At 40.4% G+C, this 17,569-nt stretch overlaps 1 protein-coding gene across 5 annotated transcripts in view; it reads left to right on the plus strand.

Annotated features, from left to right (window-relative positions):
- Positions 1–17,569, plus strand: part of LOC133519864 (dedicator of cytokinesis protein 4) — a 99,052-nt gene that overhangs the window by 77,256 nt on the left and 4,227 nt on the right. For 2 of the 5 annotated variants that reach the window (XM_061854019.1, XM_061854021.1), the window contains exons 20-35: positions 1,198–1,342; positions 3,002–3,230; positions 3,754–3,771; positions 4,405–4,561; positions 7,243–7,356; positions 8,271–8,399; positions 9,440–9,634; positions 10,274–10,415; positions 10,775–10,935; positions 11,190–11,297; positions 11,466–11,779; positions 11,915–12,004; positions 12,360–12,459; positions 15,769–15,947; positions 16,237–16,334; positions 17,084–17,245. In XM_061854019.1, coding sequence (XP_061710003.1) covers positions 1,198–1,342; positions 3,002–3,230; positions 3,754–3,771; positions 4,405–4,561; positions 7,243–7,356; positions 8,271–8,399; positions 9,440–9,634; positions 10,274–10,415; positions 10,775–10,935; positions 11,190–11,297; positions 11,466–11,779; positions 11,915–12,004; positions 12,360–12,459; positions 15,769–15,947; positions 16,237–16,334; positions 17,084–17,245 — 2,341 coding nt within the window. The remainder of the gene's footprint in view (positions 1–1,197; positions 1,343–3,001; positions 3,231–3,753; positions 3,772–4,404; positions 4,562–7,242; positions 7,357–8,270; positions 8,400–9,439; positions 9,635–10,273; positions 10,416–10,774; positions 10,936–11,189; positions 11,298–11,465; positions 11,780–11,914; positions 12,005–12,359; positions 12,460–15,768; positions 15,948–16,236; positions 16,335–17,083; positions 17,246–17,569) is intronic. The other 3 variants (XM_061854024.1, XM_061854023.1, XM_061854022.1) reach the window with 2 other exon arrangements.

The raw sequence follows: 17,569 nt of genomic DNA on the forward strand, positions 1-17,569 counted from the left end.
AACTCACGTATCATATTGTCGTATTGTTTAGGGATTGATTCAAAATTGCAACTACTCTTCATCTTGAGATCATCCATTTTCTTTAACAATATCATTTTCGCAAAATCACATTTACAATCGTCCATATGTGCCTTTTGCGTTATTATTTCATTGCGAGTATTTAAAGTAATATTTCCGCGGCATCCTTTTGTGGCACTACATTTCCAAAATGAGTTTTGATTTACATATATTTTTTTACGGCTGTAACGCCTACCATCGTACAACATTGATACACCACCTCTTCTTGAACTAATAATTCTGTTGATGTATTTGGATATATATTTGAAGTCGACATGTTGACTGCTTCAGAAACGACTTATTTATTATGTGTAATCTGGTTTGCAATAGACATAATACTGCAATTAATCGATAACCTCTAGCAATGGGACACATTGATTGATAGATGTCAATGATGTCAGAAAGAAAACGTAAAACGGCGAATACAATCATCTAGCCCAAAAAAGGTTAGATATGTGTTTAATCCTTTAGCAACTTTGGTTGAGTAACAAGATTTTTTTTTTCTGTTCCGGCAACTGGTTGCGAAACTACAAGGAGAAAGATAACAGTTATGTAACGGGAACAGTCATTCGTCTTTGGCAACTGGTTGTCTAACAAGAATATTCAATACTTTTTGGCAACTGGTTACCAAACTCGGTTGCCATCGCGGCCGGAGGGTAATTTTTATACTTCGATATTTTTATATTCCATCTAACATACATGTGGACATTTTTATATTCTGTCATATTTTCTTTTAGTCTATTGTCACAACATCTTTATATTTCGTCTAACATTCATGTGGACGTTTTTATACTTTGTCAAAATTATACAGGAATGAAATTATTCAAGTGGACATTTTTGTACATCGCCATATTTCCTTATGGTCCAAACACGCATAAATCTATTTCTTCAGTCATCGTCTCCCGGCTGATACTTTGTCAGATTTTAGAATTTAGATGTAGCATGAATTAAAAAAATAGCCAGCCGGATGTATCTCGGTGGAAAGACCGACAGTTGATGACATGAACATGTATAAAAATAGTTATTTATGATACAAGTGCAGAACATAGGAAATTCGCAACGAGTGGTGATAAATTAAAACACGACCGACGGTCGCTGGCGCAGGGTTTAAAAAAAAGTGAACGTTAATTTTGGAATCAGCTATGGTCGGGGTACATGGAGCTGGGCGTGGCGCTGGTGACGTCGAGCGCGCTGACGCCGGAGCGCTGGGCGGGGCGCGGGCCCGACCGGCCGCGCATGCGCGCCGCCGCCGGCCTGCAAGTGCTGGCCGTGTGGGGCCGGCTCGGTAAGTATTGCTTCAGCTCTTCGAAAAATAACTCATCATGAATATATAGTACATTATAGGGAAGGCCGGAAAACCGCTCAAAGATGAACGAGTGAGTTTGAGGGCCGACACGTTAGTGGAGGCCCTCAAATAATACGAGTCCATCTTTAGCGATTCCGGCCGAGGCATTACATAGTGCTTTTCACGACTACTGTGAGGAAATAAGAAAACATTTGCGTAACTATAAGTACTTTAATAGAAATTAATATTTATACTGGCGTGAGGACAATTGTTGAAAGAATGCGATGTATTTTTGCCAGGAACATTTATATGTTCTTGACTACAAGAACTCATTTTTATAGTATTTTTTTTTGTCAAACACAATTCACACTATCCAATTTAGTAAGTTTTTTCCGATCCCGCCTTTTTTACTTTTTTTATCACTTTTTTTTTCTTTACAATTATGGCCTCGATGCGAGTCCTTTAAGCCTTTTTTTTACAACTTTTAAGAGGCGTTTTTCTGTTGTTTGCTTTAAACCGACTCTAAACCTAGCAACGTTTTTGTTAAAAAAACCTCAAACAGCTACAAAAGTAAAAACGCCTTAAGCGTTAACTGAATGGTTTTGACGTTTCTTTTTTTTTTATAGAAGTAATTGGTCCTATGTATAAATAACCTCATTTTATTTTTGAAGGAAAAAGGTGCACCAAAAAAAGACCTTTTACCATCACCAATGACAATGACAGATGATCATAACAATGATCACCAATGAAATATGATGAAAACAATGAAACATTGTGGTGTTTCAAGTGCTGCAGCTATTGCCTACTTTCCAGCTTGGTTTTAGACCATCTATAGCCGAACAGTGGCGTGAAAAGGGGCATTCTACGAGATTGTCGCTTATGCAATGTTGAGTTCGCGATATTTGGTTTGGTGATATTTCATCATTTGGCTAAGAAATCTGTATTATAGTGTAAATGCAGGAGGCTGACTTAATGGTTTTAAATTGCCAAAGGTATGTAATTTAAGTAAATAAATGAAATATCGTAATGGATTTAAGTACTTACTATTTATTATCACTGTGTTTATACACACATTTAACTCACCAATTACAAACGCTTGCCTTACTCGTATGCAATTTATAACGTAAAACGTGTAGTTGTAAACAAATTATGTAATATGCAGGTTAGTGTTTAATTTGAGAACTCTTTTCCTTTTGCTGGTTAAATCAAGACTGCCCTACGGCCGTTGCGACTATTCCCGCTACTTCAAGCGTCATCACTGTCGGCCAATCATAACGCCGTGCCACCATTTTAGCAGTGCCCTGATTGGTCGACGTGCCAACTGTCAAGTCTTGGTTTAATCATTACACTCACTTCTTTTACTAAATAAATCAGATTATTATTAATAAAGTACAAGTATATGTAATTAATTTGTTATTAATTATATAAAGCTAACAATAGTTTTGAGCTTTATGCGTTTGTTTGAGATAGCTACCCTAAAAGGCAAGAACATTTCGTAAGCGACATTCTAGAGCAAATGCCTCAAGGGTCAAACACAGAGTAGAATATCTTACAGCTTTCTCTTGCCTTTATCCTCGGCCAATAAATCGCCTCTTCGTTTTACTAACCGGATCCATACACTTCCGGATATTTATAGGAGTAAAATGTTAAATCTGTCAGGCGCGGCTCAACTGCACCTAGTGCCGGGCGCAGTGGGCGCCTTGCTGGAGATCACGCTGGTGGGCGAGCTGCGGCGCGCCGCGCTGGGCGCGCTGGTGTCGCTGATGGCCATGGAGCGCGAGGCCACCGGCTCGGCGCGCCGCACCGAGGCCGCGCTCGTCGACAAGCTCGACTCGCTCGTCGCCGACAACAAGGCCGACGACCACTACCGCCGGCTGTTCGACTGCGTGTCAGTATTCTATATCTGATTATATATTCTTGACAGCGTTGGATGCCAAAGGGAATAAACCACTAACGGTAGCTGCGAGGCGTATTCTGCCGTAGAAATATTTTTAGCAAATTGATCATGTGTTGTAGGCACGCCTCTGTGCTATGCTTACAAGTAAAGAAAAATCGTGACATTGGGATACCAGCCCGTCGTTCTACCAAGTACCAACTGAGCTACTAACATTTCCCATCTCGCCTCTGTGCATTCTACTAGGTATCACTATTGCTCTAATTTCAAATTGTTCTTATGGGTTACATGTACTAAGAATCCAGGGATTAAAGACATTATAAGCTACTGAACAACTGCAGCAGAATTATGACTTGATTGTACATATATAAGTAAGTTGTTTATTTTATTTTGCGATCTCGAAACTTTTTTTTATAAATAATGGTCTGCTATTTTATATTCACTGTCTACTCTTATATTGCGTGTCATCTTTCATAAAATACCAATTTATTGCACATGCTACATTATTGCCACGCAGGGAGCATCTAAGTTCTGTGTAAGTATTGATTATGTATAATTTCAGTTTGTAGCTACACAAAATGGATTTCAATCTTAACTCTTCATAATACAAATATTATAGTTTGGCAAAAGCCGCTTGTCAGTGGAGCAATTAGCAGAGTTAATCATACTGTTTTTTCCTGACATTAGTATCATAATACCAAAAAGAGGGATGACTATTTTTATTGTACAGTTACTGACAAATTTGATTTTCCAATATATATGCCTATGATGTCCGGGGTTCGAATCCCGGTAAGGGTATTTATTTGTGTGGTGAACATAGGTATTTGTTCCTGAATCATAGGTGTTTTCTTTAACGTCGCTTAGTACCCATAATACAAGGTTTGCTTAGTTTGGGACTAGGTCGATCCATGTAAGACTGTCTCCAAAATATTTATTCATTTATATATTTATTTTGTGTAACTCGCGGCCGATAATGACTTTTGTGTCTATTGTCTACCAATTATGACGCCTTTCAAAGTTTGTGTGGTCTATAGTGCGAATATTCACCATTACGGAAACGAAAATCAAGACCTCAAAACCAAAGATTCCAAACATGACAGAACATTATTTTGTTTGGAATCTTCGAAACTAATAGTTACAGCTGTTAAATAGTTAATTCCATTGCCAGGCTCATGGAACGCGTATCAACCGAGGGCTGGCGTGAGGCTGGCGCGGCATTCGTAGGCTGCGTGACGCGCTTACTGGAGCGGCTGCTTGATTATCGCGCCGTCATGCAGGGCGCCGAGCACCGCGACAAGAGGATGGCTGCCACCGTCAACTTACTTGTAAGTACACTTGTTACGTCCTTTGAACGCGCCTATCGTGCGTGGCGCATCATCGTGAACCTTGTCCGAATGCACAAAGGTGGTTAATGTTATTAGACTATTGATATTGAGTTGAGTTGGTAGCCGCATGTGTCAGTTGACGTGTTTCAAGCAGAATTGGGTACTTGACACATGTTGAATATTATAACAAAATTTAGTTAAATGGATAGAAAATGAGCCATCCATTATAAAAAAGTGAAAAAGTGAAAAGTGGAAGAGTGAAAAAGTGGAAAATTATATTGAGATTATAAAAAATACAAGGCTCCAAAATCTCAAAAAAAAAGAATATTTTTTATGTCTTTCAAAAATATAAAACAAATGGTACCATTCGATTCCTTACATTTTATTGAAAAATAAATTGTTTTATTTTATTTTATATCATAGGACATTATTACACAAATTGACTAAGTCCCACAGTAAGCTCAATAAGGCTTGTGTTGAGGGTACTTAGACACGATATATATAATATATAAATATTTATAAATACTTAAATACATAGAAAACACCCATGACTCAGGAACAAATATCCATGCTCATCACACGAATAAATGCCCTTACCAGGATTTTAACCCGGGACCATCAGCTTCATAGGCAGGGTCACTACCCACTAGGCCAAACCGGTCGTCAAATTGTATGACAACTATACACATAAACGCAATATATATATATCAGGGTCAAAATGGCAATTTCCTTGATCTTCCATACATTTAGGACAGACTTATATAATGTGACGTCACATCACATTATCATTTTGTTAGAGGCGTTTCAATCGTCGAGTGGAAGCGTCAGACTTTAACTCTCATTTCTGACCTTTGTCATTTGCTTAAATTCCATGAGTCCCATATAGACATTTGATCCTCAGAAAAATCAAGATCGTTTGACATTATTTACAAAATACTGTTAAGTAGCCAATTATCTTGATCCGACTCTAAGAAAACAAGGGTAACCGAGTGCGGCTTTAAAATCAGATTGAATGAGTTTTGATAGGCAAAGGGTTTGGTAAGTTAAATTAAACCACGTGCAAAACTCTGTCCCCGGTTGTAGTCATAGGTTTGAGCTAAAGTACATGATCCTATTCGATATGTGCACGACTGTCACGCAACCTAGCATAGCAAATCTAGGGGAAAACGTCAATTCACTACAACTTATAAAACTACTTTCATACGACTTTCATCTCTCAATAGAGTTATTCTTGAGGAAGGTTTAGGTATATAACTTGATAAGGTTTTGTGTAAATTGGTTGAACATTGACGATGTTGTCGGAAAAAATCCCGCTGGCTAGGAGCTTTAATCGAAAACGCTGCCTAATCCGTTTGAGCTATAACAACATACAATGTATGGTGGGGTTGTCTCTCATGGGTCTACAAAAAAGTCCGCGATATTGAATGTCTATCTTTTAAGGATAACTTACTTATACCCATTCGACATGGCCGACGACGCGCATGTCTCTGGTGTTGCAGGCGTCCATAGACTACGGTGACTGCTTACCATCAGGCGGGCCGTATGCTTGTTTGCCACCGACGTGTTATAAGTAATAATTATCAAATTAAATACGTTAGTTACATTAAGCATTTCATACAGATTACAATGCACCATACAAAGGAGTAATCGTACATTGAAGTTCTATTTCGAGCTATATAACTTGTACGAAAGGAGTCGTCCAGAAGAAAAATAGGCCAAATATGATCACATGATTTCTGGACGAACCCAAATGGTAAAGACGCATCCTTGGTTAGTTCCAATTTTCACTAGCCAATTCGGTGTTTTAAGTTTTGTATGAACAGTTACTAAATTGTCAAACGGTAGTGCAGATAGCGTTTGACAATCGTTACCTCATAATCGAGGCTGCAATAATTTACGTAACTTTTCAATTACTGTATGTACAGTAATTGAAGCTGTGTGCAAGAATACAATTATAATTTTTCAATTTCATAAAAAATAATTCAGTACTTTCTGCGCCTACTAACGCCATCTATGTTCAAGTCAGAAAACTAAGTGTGTAAGTGTTGAAAATTAATAGAGACCGTGCGCGTTGGAGGGTCTGCCATCTTGTGGTCAGAATCGGAACCATAAACATGCACATTTACACGTCAAGTGTTTTCTTGTGCATAGTAGGTTCTGCTATCTTGTGGGCTACATCGGAACAATAAACATCACATATACGCTTCGCGCCAAAAATCTGACAGCTCCTGTGCTGCCTCCTACAGTTCATGCACGCTCCCTATGGTCCTCAATTTTTTCTAGATTTAAATAATCACATTATCTTTCCTAAGAGTGGTGGTATAAAATTGTGGGTTCAAACCTCGTCCGTGCCGTATAGAGCAAAAAATTCATTTTCGTAAAAATGCAAAGATATGGTTGAAAACTTCGGCCAGGATCCTTATCAAACACAGACGAAAGGTATAACCCAGTTATATGTTCCGATCAAATTTGCCCAGCAGTGGGACGGTGAAACAAAAAAACATACGAAACACGCGCTTTCGTATTGAAACACATGCGACTACTAGCGCCATCTATGGCCGCTCTTCGGAATTACATTGCATTCGTGTTATTTATACAAAGTTTGTTAAAAAATATGTCACGTTTTTACGCACTCACTTTTCCGGCAGTTTTTTTTATGTTTACTCTCTTATATATTACAGAGCTTCTACAAGAACGAGATCGACCGTAAAGAGATGTACTTACGCTACGTTTACAAACTGCACGATTTACACATTGCGTCGGACAACTTTGTTGAAGCCGGGTGCACGCTATTGGTAAGTTTACTGCATAGTTTCTTCGAATTCGTGTTTCAATATGCTGTACAAACCGTTCATATATCACTAAGCGAAGCATGAAAATAATGGACATCTTTAGAATTCTAAAATGACTCGAAACTACTCTAGACTCGTAGCGCCATCTATTCAGTTATCATATACATTTTTAAATTACATCTGTTGTATTAAAATTACATCTGTTGGTTTGTTGTTGACGAATGTTCTACATATATTTTTAAAGCCTTGAGAAGATTATTATACTATTAAAATTTGACCCTGAGATTGTGTCGCACAAATAGCTTAGGATGGTATTCCACCTGTCCAATTTCTTTGTCCAATGTGCATTGCGCCTCACTCACTCATTGAGCAAAATGTGAGATGCAAATACACTTTGGACCAAGAAATTGAACAGGTGGAATACCTTCCTTACATATGGGCATAATGTGCGCACATACATGTCAACGATTAATTTCAAAACAATGTTTATTGGAATGCTATGCAATCCTTCGTCCTTTTATTGATTTATTGTATTCAAAATATTCCTTTTTGCATCTATAACAATGTTTATTGGTAAATTCGTTTATAAATGTGAAACCTTTTCTTATTGTTTACGTCGGTGACATTTGATGACATTCACCTTCTGTTGTCAAACTCTTGCCAGTAAAATTAATAAGTACCACTGAAAAACATGGCGAAGTCCAATAAAATCTTGTATGTTACGAGAACAAATATCAATTTAGACATTCTACTGTAGTATTTCAAACACAACTCGCCAGACAGTAAAAATATACTCATTCCCTTCTTTTGGATGCTAGAACTAGGGTAAGACAAAGACAGTATGATTCTCTCTGCCTATGTTTTTTTGCAATGAGAGTCCTTGGGGCAAACTATATAAGGTAATTTTTATTTTGCAGTTATACGCAGAAACATTGAGTTGGGAGAGCGATCAAGTTGGCGTTGATCCAGAATACCCTGAGACACCGGAATGGAAGCGAAAAGAAGCCCTATACAATCAAGTCTTACAGTACTTTGATCGGGGAAAGGTATTATCTTAAGTCATAAACTACAATATGTTAAAGCATATTGTACAACTTATTAGCGTCAAATGATGGTAGCGCAATTATAAATCCAGTTTTTTTTTCCAACAAAGTTGACGTTTGTCGTGGCGCGTCCACGCTATCTTGACAAGTAGGTGCAGAGTTATCGTAGACGAACTCTGTTTGAATTAGCACAGGGCCTTCCCATACTTATATTTATAATTATATCTTAGCGCGTACACAACGAGCATTTCAAGATGATTTAAATTTTGAGCAGAGGTTTTTGAGCAGTTGAGTTGCCTTGCTCAAAATATAAACCATCTTAACCTTATTGAAAGTTACAAATCTTCTAATCGTTCCTGTGTATTTGTTTTGATCCTACAATCACTAGTCCTATAAAGGACCATGGGCAATTTTGTATGGAGCTTGGCCCAACAACCAATACAGCTGAGAGTTAGGTCGTTAAATAGGTCTTTAAATGTACTTCATTTAATTCTATGGGCACTAAACGGAATTCCATTGCAGAACTGAGAGATTTGTATTTTAGTCAAAATGTCATCACCCTAATTTAATTACCTGCGCAATAGAGTCCAAGTAAGTAAAGCAATTGCTGCAGGGTAGATGTTTGCGCTGCGAGCGCGGCGAATTTCGCCCAGCGAACGACTCTATTGCCTGGGTAATAAGGGTGATGACATTTTGACTAAAATATAAATATCTATCTTTATTTCCTGCTACCTAAAGGTTGTCTGGAAGAGATCGCTTTTTAGCGATAAGACCACCTGTTGTTACCTGGTTCTATTTTCCTTTAAAATTCATTTGTAGTTTTACATGTATGTAAAATGTATAATTGTTGGTGCAATAAAGAATATTTACTTACTTACTTACTTACTATCTCAGTTCTGCAATGGAATTTCGCTTGGTGCCCATAGAATTAAATGAAGTAGATTTAAATACATATTTAATAGCCCAACTATCATGTTTGTTGGTTTTGGGCTCATTTTGACGCATGGTCCTTTATATCATAGAAAATTGGTATATTTTTTCAGTGCTGGGAAAAAGGTCTACCATTACTGCGAGAACTGGCAACCCTTTATGAACAGAAGCTCTGCGACTACGCACGACTCGCTCACTGTCTGCGGACCCACGCGACTTTCCTGGACTCAATACTGACGCAACTTCGCCCGGAGCCTGAGTACTTCAGGGTCGGCTTCTATGGAAAAGGATGCCCGCTGTTTGTGAGGGTGAGTCATGAATATATTTCCCTTTGCATTTACAAACTTGTACGATCTAAAACTACATGTGACTCGATCACTGCCTGCAAGTACTTTGATAAAGTTCTGGGTCCGGAAGGGAAGATTGAATTCATGATAGGATTATAAATTTACTGCTAAACTATAAACACTTTTTCACCAATATGCTTCGAATCGTGTTTAACGGATGGGAAGTTCATTACTGTATTGTATTTTTACTATATAAAAACACGCATCTGCTAAGAAAAACGCAAACAGCCAATAATTATGTGCGCGGGCCGCGTCTACACGACCCGGTCAGCATCATTTCAAGCTATAGGATAGAGTGAGATAGTAAGATATCTTTACAGATGTAGTGAATATTTTTTTTCCATCGTATTTCCTCGGGATCGTTCGTATTTGTCATGCAACTTCAGTCAACAATTTGTACTGAGACTGACTGAAATAGCATGACACGTTCGTACGTTTCCAAAAAAGAAAACGATGGGAAAGGACTACATCTGTCTTCTTCTTACAAGACCGTCATGTATGATCGTGCGAATACTACTTTGCGTTGTCCGACAAAATCGAAACTCACCCATGAACTGCCCTTTCATGGTCTCTGCAATAATGTACCATTTGTATTTACAGAACAAGCAGTTCGTCTATCGCGGCTACGATTACGAGCGCATTGGCGCTTTTACGCAGCGTCTGCAGTCCGAATACGTCGCTGCACACATTATGATGCGTAACACACCACCCGACGACTCAATCATTGCTAACGACTCGCAATGTAAGTACGCGCACATTAACTACACCTTTTGATACAAAATGTCGGAAGGTGATATTTTTTCTTTGGTGATGAAACTATGACTTTTCACATAGTAAGACCTTGAAATTATCTGAAAATATTTCATGAAGTTACTTAAAAATTGGAAAATTTTTAATGTCCGAAAATCTTTCATACCAATGGAAGATGAGGTCAACGTTTATAACTATAACCTGTTCTTTATTTCGATCATTTTGCATAAGTAGTTTCTTTCTGTCGCATGCTGTGGACAATATATCGGAGGTTCTTGACGCACTGAGGCTTTATGCACGATAAAATGGTTCTCTGGAAATAATGTATCTAGTTAAATATGGGCCTTGCAGACATCCAGATCTGCAACGTGAAGCCGGTGGCCGCCCGGCGGCAGTGGGGCTCGGGCGCGCCGGAGCAGGCGCGGCGCTTCTACGCCTGCAACGACGTCAACACCTTCCTGTGCGACCGCCCGCTGCACAAGCCGCCCATCGACAAGGACAACGAGTTCAAGGTGGGTTCCCTGTCGCATTCCCTGTCGAAGGTCACGGTTCGGATAAATTGTGTTGTATCTACGCTTCTCTTATTGCTATTCTAACAATATGAGACATTTCTTTTTTACCAGTCAAGTTTTCTATGTTCAGTTTATTTTGAGTAAATATCTGCGAAACGTACGCGAAGCTCTGCACACAGTCAAGTTAAATATTTAACATAATTTCAAACAATCTACCCTTATAATAAAATGTTTCCTTTATTTTTCATTTGCAGAGTCTCTGGATTGAAAGGACGACATTGGTCACCGAAAACACGCTTCCTGGAATTCTGAGGTGGTCTGAAGTTGTTTCAAGATCAGTTGAAGAAATTCCACCTGTTGAAGTAAGTAAAACTTGAAATGTATAAGAACGCCTATTAGTTAGGCCACATCGCACCATCGCATAATGCAACACTCATTGCCTACGTTGCGCACCCTACGAAGCACCCACCGTAAACAGTATGTCTAGTTATCTACATTGAAATTGCACTACATCGTTTACCAATTTCCAGTTCGCCTGCGAAACCATGGAGTCGACGGAGCGCGAGCTCCGCGGCCTCATATCGCAATACACCGCCGACCCGACGCGCAACATCAACCCGTTCTCCATGCGGCTGCAGGGCACCATCGACGCCAACGTGCAGGGCGGCATCAGCAAGTACGAGCAGGCCTTCCTCACGGCCGAGTTCGCGCGCGGCGCCGCGCCCCGCGAGGCGGCCGCGGCGGCGCGGCTGCGGCGCCTCGTGGCCGACCAGCTGGCGGTCGTGGACGCCGGCCTGGCTCTGCACGGGAGGCTGGCGCCGGAGGATGTCAAGCCTCTGCATAGGTGACTTCAATCATTCACATTTCTAACGATGCCAATTTCACTCTGTGATAGTTGCAAACGAAGTCTGTACTTGCGCGTGCGTTTGTGTCGTAATCACGTAAATATATGAAGGTAATGAAATTGGTCTTTTTGCAGGCGACTCGTGGAACGATTCAATCAATTGAGGCAAAACCTGGGGCCCGGCTTGGCTAGAGCTAGGCGGCAGATGTCAGAGAGCATTGTCAAGTAAGTACCTTTTCCTGGCCTCTTTGACTGTCCCGTTACTTGGCGAATACCTCTTCCCTCGACTACCGATTTTATGCTTCTTTTGGCCAACTTCCGATAAGAAAGGTGTCCGAGTTGTGCCATCTTCGTTTGAGTTTCCCGCCCGCCTCCCCCTGGCACTTGGTGGCTCCACACGCCCACCTATCCGGAATGCATAGCGCAGAGACGTATCCAATATGATTTCTAATTTAGCGCCTCGTTTATACTTGTTTTGTTTAATACTTCTTATTGCTTGTAGACTGGACGCAAACCTACTGACGAATGAACATGAATCAAACTTTTTTTTTTTATTATAGCTTTTGTGATTATATTTCAGCACCCCGCTACCACCAGTGCCGCAAATGGATAAACGATCGCAGAGTATACAACAGAACGATAATTTCTATGAGGATGGCCATCTCTATAACAAACCTATCGTAAGTAATTCATTCATCCACTTCATACAATCTTATTTATTATTAATATTCTAAACGTTACGAGAATTAGGTGTGGTGCATCTTGTGGCCAATACAAAGTTACAATGCCGCAGTTCACGCACGCTCCCTTTTGCCTACACGTCTAGTACAGCTACCCGCTACCCAGTGGTACTGGGTAGCGGGTAGCTGTACCGTTTATAGAGAACGCCAATCAAAACATAAACAATGTATGGAAGTAAATGGTCACGTGATTTTTCGTTTGATTCAGTCATCAAGATACATTTTTGAAATCAATTGTCATTTGGTTTCGGACCAGTACATAAGTTATGTTATTTTTCTAGTCTTAAAGTCTAAGAAAAAAAAACGTGACCCTTAGTTTAACCATGTTTGACATCCAAAACAGATGGCGCTGTACTGCGCCATATATTGTGCGGTCACTGTATTATCAAGCGTCAACTTGTGACAGTCAGAAGTTACCGCAAAATGTTTGGAGCTGTATTGGAAGCGTTCAAAGCGGGTGGTGGGGGAAGCCGGAACGATCACAGCGCTTGATGTGGCCAAATATGGCAAACTTACTACGTGTGTTTCTGTCAATTCCCATACTATTCCGTTATTTTGTTCACGTTTTTTGCTTTAAAATCATATTTACGATAAAAATAGGTCACGATAGCTGATAAATGGTAAACTGCAATAATACTGGACGAAACAGTAATAGTAAACTTTATATATTTCCAACATCGAGCTAGAACTTGGTCTTTTATATCATATAGTATTATTTCAGGCTTATCAACGTAACGGCTAAACTTTTTATCTAGTCTATGTCAACGCAGAGTTTTGCTTGAATGGTAATAAAATAGTATGGCTAATATGGTGTACCAACATTAGGTAATTGTAATATTAGTTATAATGACAGTTACTAAAAGCCCGTCAGAAACATACTTTTGGCACGCAGACTTGTCTGTCGTCTGTCACAACAAACGTTTTGATAAGCGAAATAACATATGTTTTAACATAAAATGAGTTGAAGAAGGGCAAAACTTTTTTACTTGAAAGCATCATTCGTATCCCCAGGGAGAGGATCACGAAGTGGGCCATCAAAACATAATGAAACATACATTTTTTTCATTGAATTTGTAACGAAACAACGACGAAGAAAATTAATCAAATAATATAAAATACACAGATAATTCTGACTATTTTCAGTAAAGCAAAAGTCAAGTGTGTTTAACATTAAAAACGAAAAGATTCTGCACATTGGTATTATAGTAAACATTTTTAAGGAATAATCTTTATTTTGTTGAGCTCATTATTTGACAGCTCCCCATTAGTCTCATCATTGACCTCATCAGTGATGAAGATATTCGCTTAGCCATAAATCGTTTACGGCCCAAACATACTCAGGGGCCAGATGGAATACCCCAGTTTATTGTCAAAGATTGTCGTGAAGCGTTCATCCTGCCATTAAAATATATATTTAACTTGTCATTACTAAATAAAACTTACCCGTCGGCATGGAAAACAAGTAAAGTACTGCCTATTCATAAATCAGGACCCAAGTCTGACATCCATAACTATAGGCCGATCGCAGTACTTTCAATATTCGGAAAGGTATTTGAGTCAATTATATACACAAAAATATACAAACAGTTAAACGGATGGTTTTGCGACGAACAACACGGGTTCCTGCCAAATCGTTCAACAACATCGAACTTGCTTAATATTGTGACCTTAATAGCCAAGAACCTAGACCAGAAGAAGCAAGTAGATGTTGCGTACTTCGATTTCCAGAAGGCCTTCGACAGAGTTGATAGCGATATCTTACTCAAGAAGCTGTGTATGGCTGGTTTTTCTATTGATCTGCTCCAATTTGTGGCCAGCTATCTCTCAAACAGGCAACAGTTCGTGCAATATGAGAACTCACGGTCAGCACAATTCCTGGTGAGGTCAGGTATAGGGCAGGGCAGCAACCTCGGCCCTTTGCTGTTTCTTGTCCTCATTAATGACCTGCCGGCAGTAGTCACTTGTTCGACTTGTTTGCTGTTCGCCGACGATTTAAAGCTGGCAATACCTATTGATACCCCTCACAATTCCATCCAATTTCAATCGGATATCGACTCTGTACATGTCTGGGCCCAAAAGAATAGTCTCACCCTCAATGAGGATAAGTGCTCAGTGATGTCGTACACACGTGCTCGAGAGCCTATCACACATCTTAAATATACCCTTAACGCTAAATCTTTGAAATATGTAAATGAAGTAAAAGACCTTGGCACATGGTTTGACGCTCGACTTACATTTAACCCACATATTGCCAAGCTCTGCAATGAAGCTAGAAAGTGTTTAGGATTTGTCATTCGTCAAGCCAAATTGTTTACCAACCAGCACGCTATTAGCGTCTTATATAATGCATATGTGCGCAGCAAGTTGGAAACGAATTCCGCCATTTGGAATCCCCATGAACACCAATATACGCTCCAATTGGAAAAAGTACAAAAGTCATTTGTGCGCTTTTTGTACCACAAAATGTATGGACGCTACCCGTACCTCTACCCAACTCTCTTCGTCCTCGGAATGGTAGACTACACGTCCCTCGAGTTTCGAAGGCATATGTATTTAGTAAAATACTTTTTAAAACTGATCCGAGGACTAACAATTAATCCGGAACTACTTGCCCTAGTCCCATTGAGGGTCCCGCGTACGAGTGGCATGCAGTTGCGCGCGAGGCAACGCGGCCTGTTAGCCGTCCCGCCGGCGCGCACGCGCGCTCTTTCCTCCTCCCCCCTGCACCTAGCTCTGACGCTTATAAACAATATTCTAAACAGCGACAGCTCCCTGGATGTTTTTTTTACCCCTGAATCAAAACTTTTGGTTGCATCAAGCCATTACCTGGAGATGCTAGTCACAAAAAGTTCTATTACCTTCTAATATAATTACCTATTACCTTCCAACACAAAATAAACATACCTATACTTTAAGCCTTTATAAACTAAATTATATTTCAAATTGTTAAAATTAAATATGTAACAAACTACCTAAAAAAAAAAAAAAAAAAAAGAAATGTATTGTATATTGCTATTATAAGTTAAGAAGTAAATACACCTAAATGTAATCTGAGTGTTAGCATGTAAGGTTTATCTGTTAGTGCTAATATTAAATAAATAAATAATAATAATAATAATAATTAGTTGCGAACGCTAAGCGGCGCTGCCATCATGCACGCTCCTAATAGCGCCATCTCGTTTACCTGTCAAATTCGAAGCACGAAATTGTCTTGTACATATCTTACTCAATCAATGTAACTTTGTTCAGTACTCACTAGAGGACTGCGTCGAGCACCGGCCGGAGAGCATAATGTCAACGAGTTTACCATTGAGCGGCGAGAAGAGTGACGGGGACGACTCCATGATCAAGTCCGCGCCGCCTCTACCATCGAGGCCCAAGTCCGGCGACCCCAGGAGTCCCACTCGGCCTCCACTCGACAAGTATCGGTATTAACTTCTCGTTATCTTAGTGTTTTTCCAGAGACATCCTAATAGAGTGTGAAGTCATATTTGACAACTTAATCCTATTAATATATTATTGGCACGTAGATTTGTACGAAAGCGACTGTCTGATTTTCGAACACAGGGGGAATCTACGCTCTACTCTTCAGCAGTTCAGTACAACTTCATAAACTTTATCTCACCTGTACAAGTTTTCAATCTCCCATGTTTTATGGCAATTATGACACGTATTACTCGTCACAGCGGATATATAAATGAAGTGTAATATTTCCAGCGAGTCGTTGGACGGCGAGGCGGTGGAGCCGCGCCGCCACAGCCGCGCGTCGTGGAGCGAGCCCGGCGACGCGCCGCCGCTGCCGCCGCGCGTCTCGGGTACATGTCGTTACACTGTCCACAGTTCACACGGCACAGTACACGATTACGTTCTTGCATTAGGCGGAAAATACATTTAGGAGTGGGCAGCACGTTGCGTTCAGAGTGAAGCAAGTTTTATACTTCTTGAGGTCTTATCTAAATGGGCTAGTCAGTGGGAATTTATTTATAAGTACATTACTACTGAGGCCGGAAAGTATTGGATTGCCGTTGTTGTTTCTACTTCAGCATTTTTATTTGTAGCGTGGCCCGGCCCTTGTATAGGATCCTAAACTGAAAGCACTTGTGCTTAGGAATATGCATACAATACACCTGTATTTTTTATTTTATTTTGGCTTCTAGGCCAAGACCTACTTTGATTTTATTTATAACTTTAGATGTTTGACGCTGTCTTAGAAAAAATATTGTGTGATTTATGTGCATTCTCAGGCTCGGCTCATTAAGGACTCTTATTATGTACCTGTTGCACAAAATACTATCGTCATAGTTACAAAAGAAATCAACGTTCCGACATCGCGTCGCTAATTCATTGCGATTCGATCAATATTTAGTCGAGCGGAGCTATTTTGTATGAAATACTATTACTCCCTTATTCATAAACGTCTACTAAAGTTGACAATCCGCTAATAATCGTCTGTCCCTTTCCGACGTATCGATATTATGGAAAGGGACAAACGATTATTAGCGGCTTGTCTAGTTTAGTAGACGTTTATGAATAAGGGGGTTAGTTATTGTTGATGTTGTGGCAGGTTCAGCGCGGTCCTGGACGGAGGTGCCGCCGGCGGTGCCGCGGCGCGCGCGCGACGAGCCCCGCGCCGAGCTGCGCGCCGACGACGCGCGCGACTCCGGCGTCAGCGTGGGCGCCGCCGACCACAGCTACACCAACGCCGACGACCACCGCCGCCACCACGGTCAGTGCCGGGCCCGACCGCCCCTCACCTCCGGGGGCAGGACGATCACCGCCGACACCCGTCCAGATCTTACGCTCATCATCTTCCTCGCACTGTTTCGGCTTTTTGCCATGGTTCATAGCAGCTACAGAGCTCGGGGTGTGCTTGCTCCCTATATGCGCCGCAGTTTGAACCCACGTCCTCTAGATTAAAAGTCACACTACCTTTTACATCAGCATGTCAGCGCATTGGTTCCCTATCCGTTTCCATCTTACCCTTATACCTGAATAAATATAACAGTTCCTACATATTCCCACTTCCAGTTGGGCTGGGCTGGGAATGTAA

This window comes from Cydia pomonella, chromosome 7 (assembly GCF_033807575.1).
Source record: "Cydia pomonella isolate Wapato2018A chromosome 7, ilCydPomo1, whole genome shotgun sequence".
NCBI classification, from domain to species: domain Eukaryota; kingdom Metazoa; phylum Arthropoda; class Insecta; order Lepidoptera; family Tortricidae; genus Cydia; species Cydia pomonella.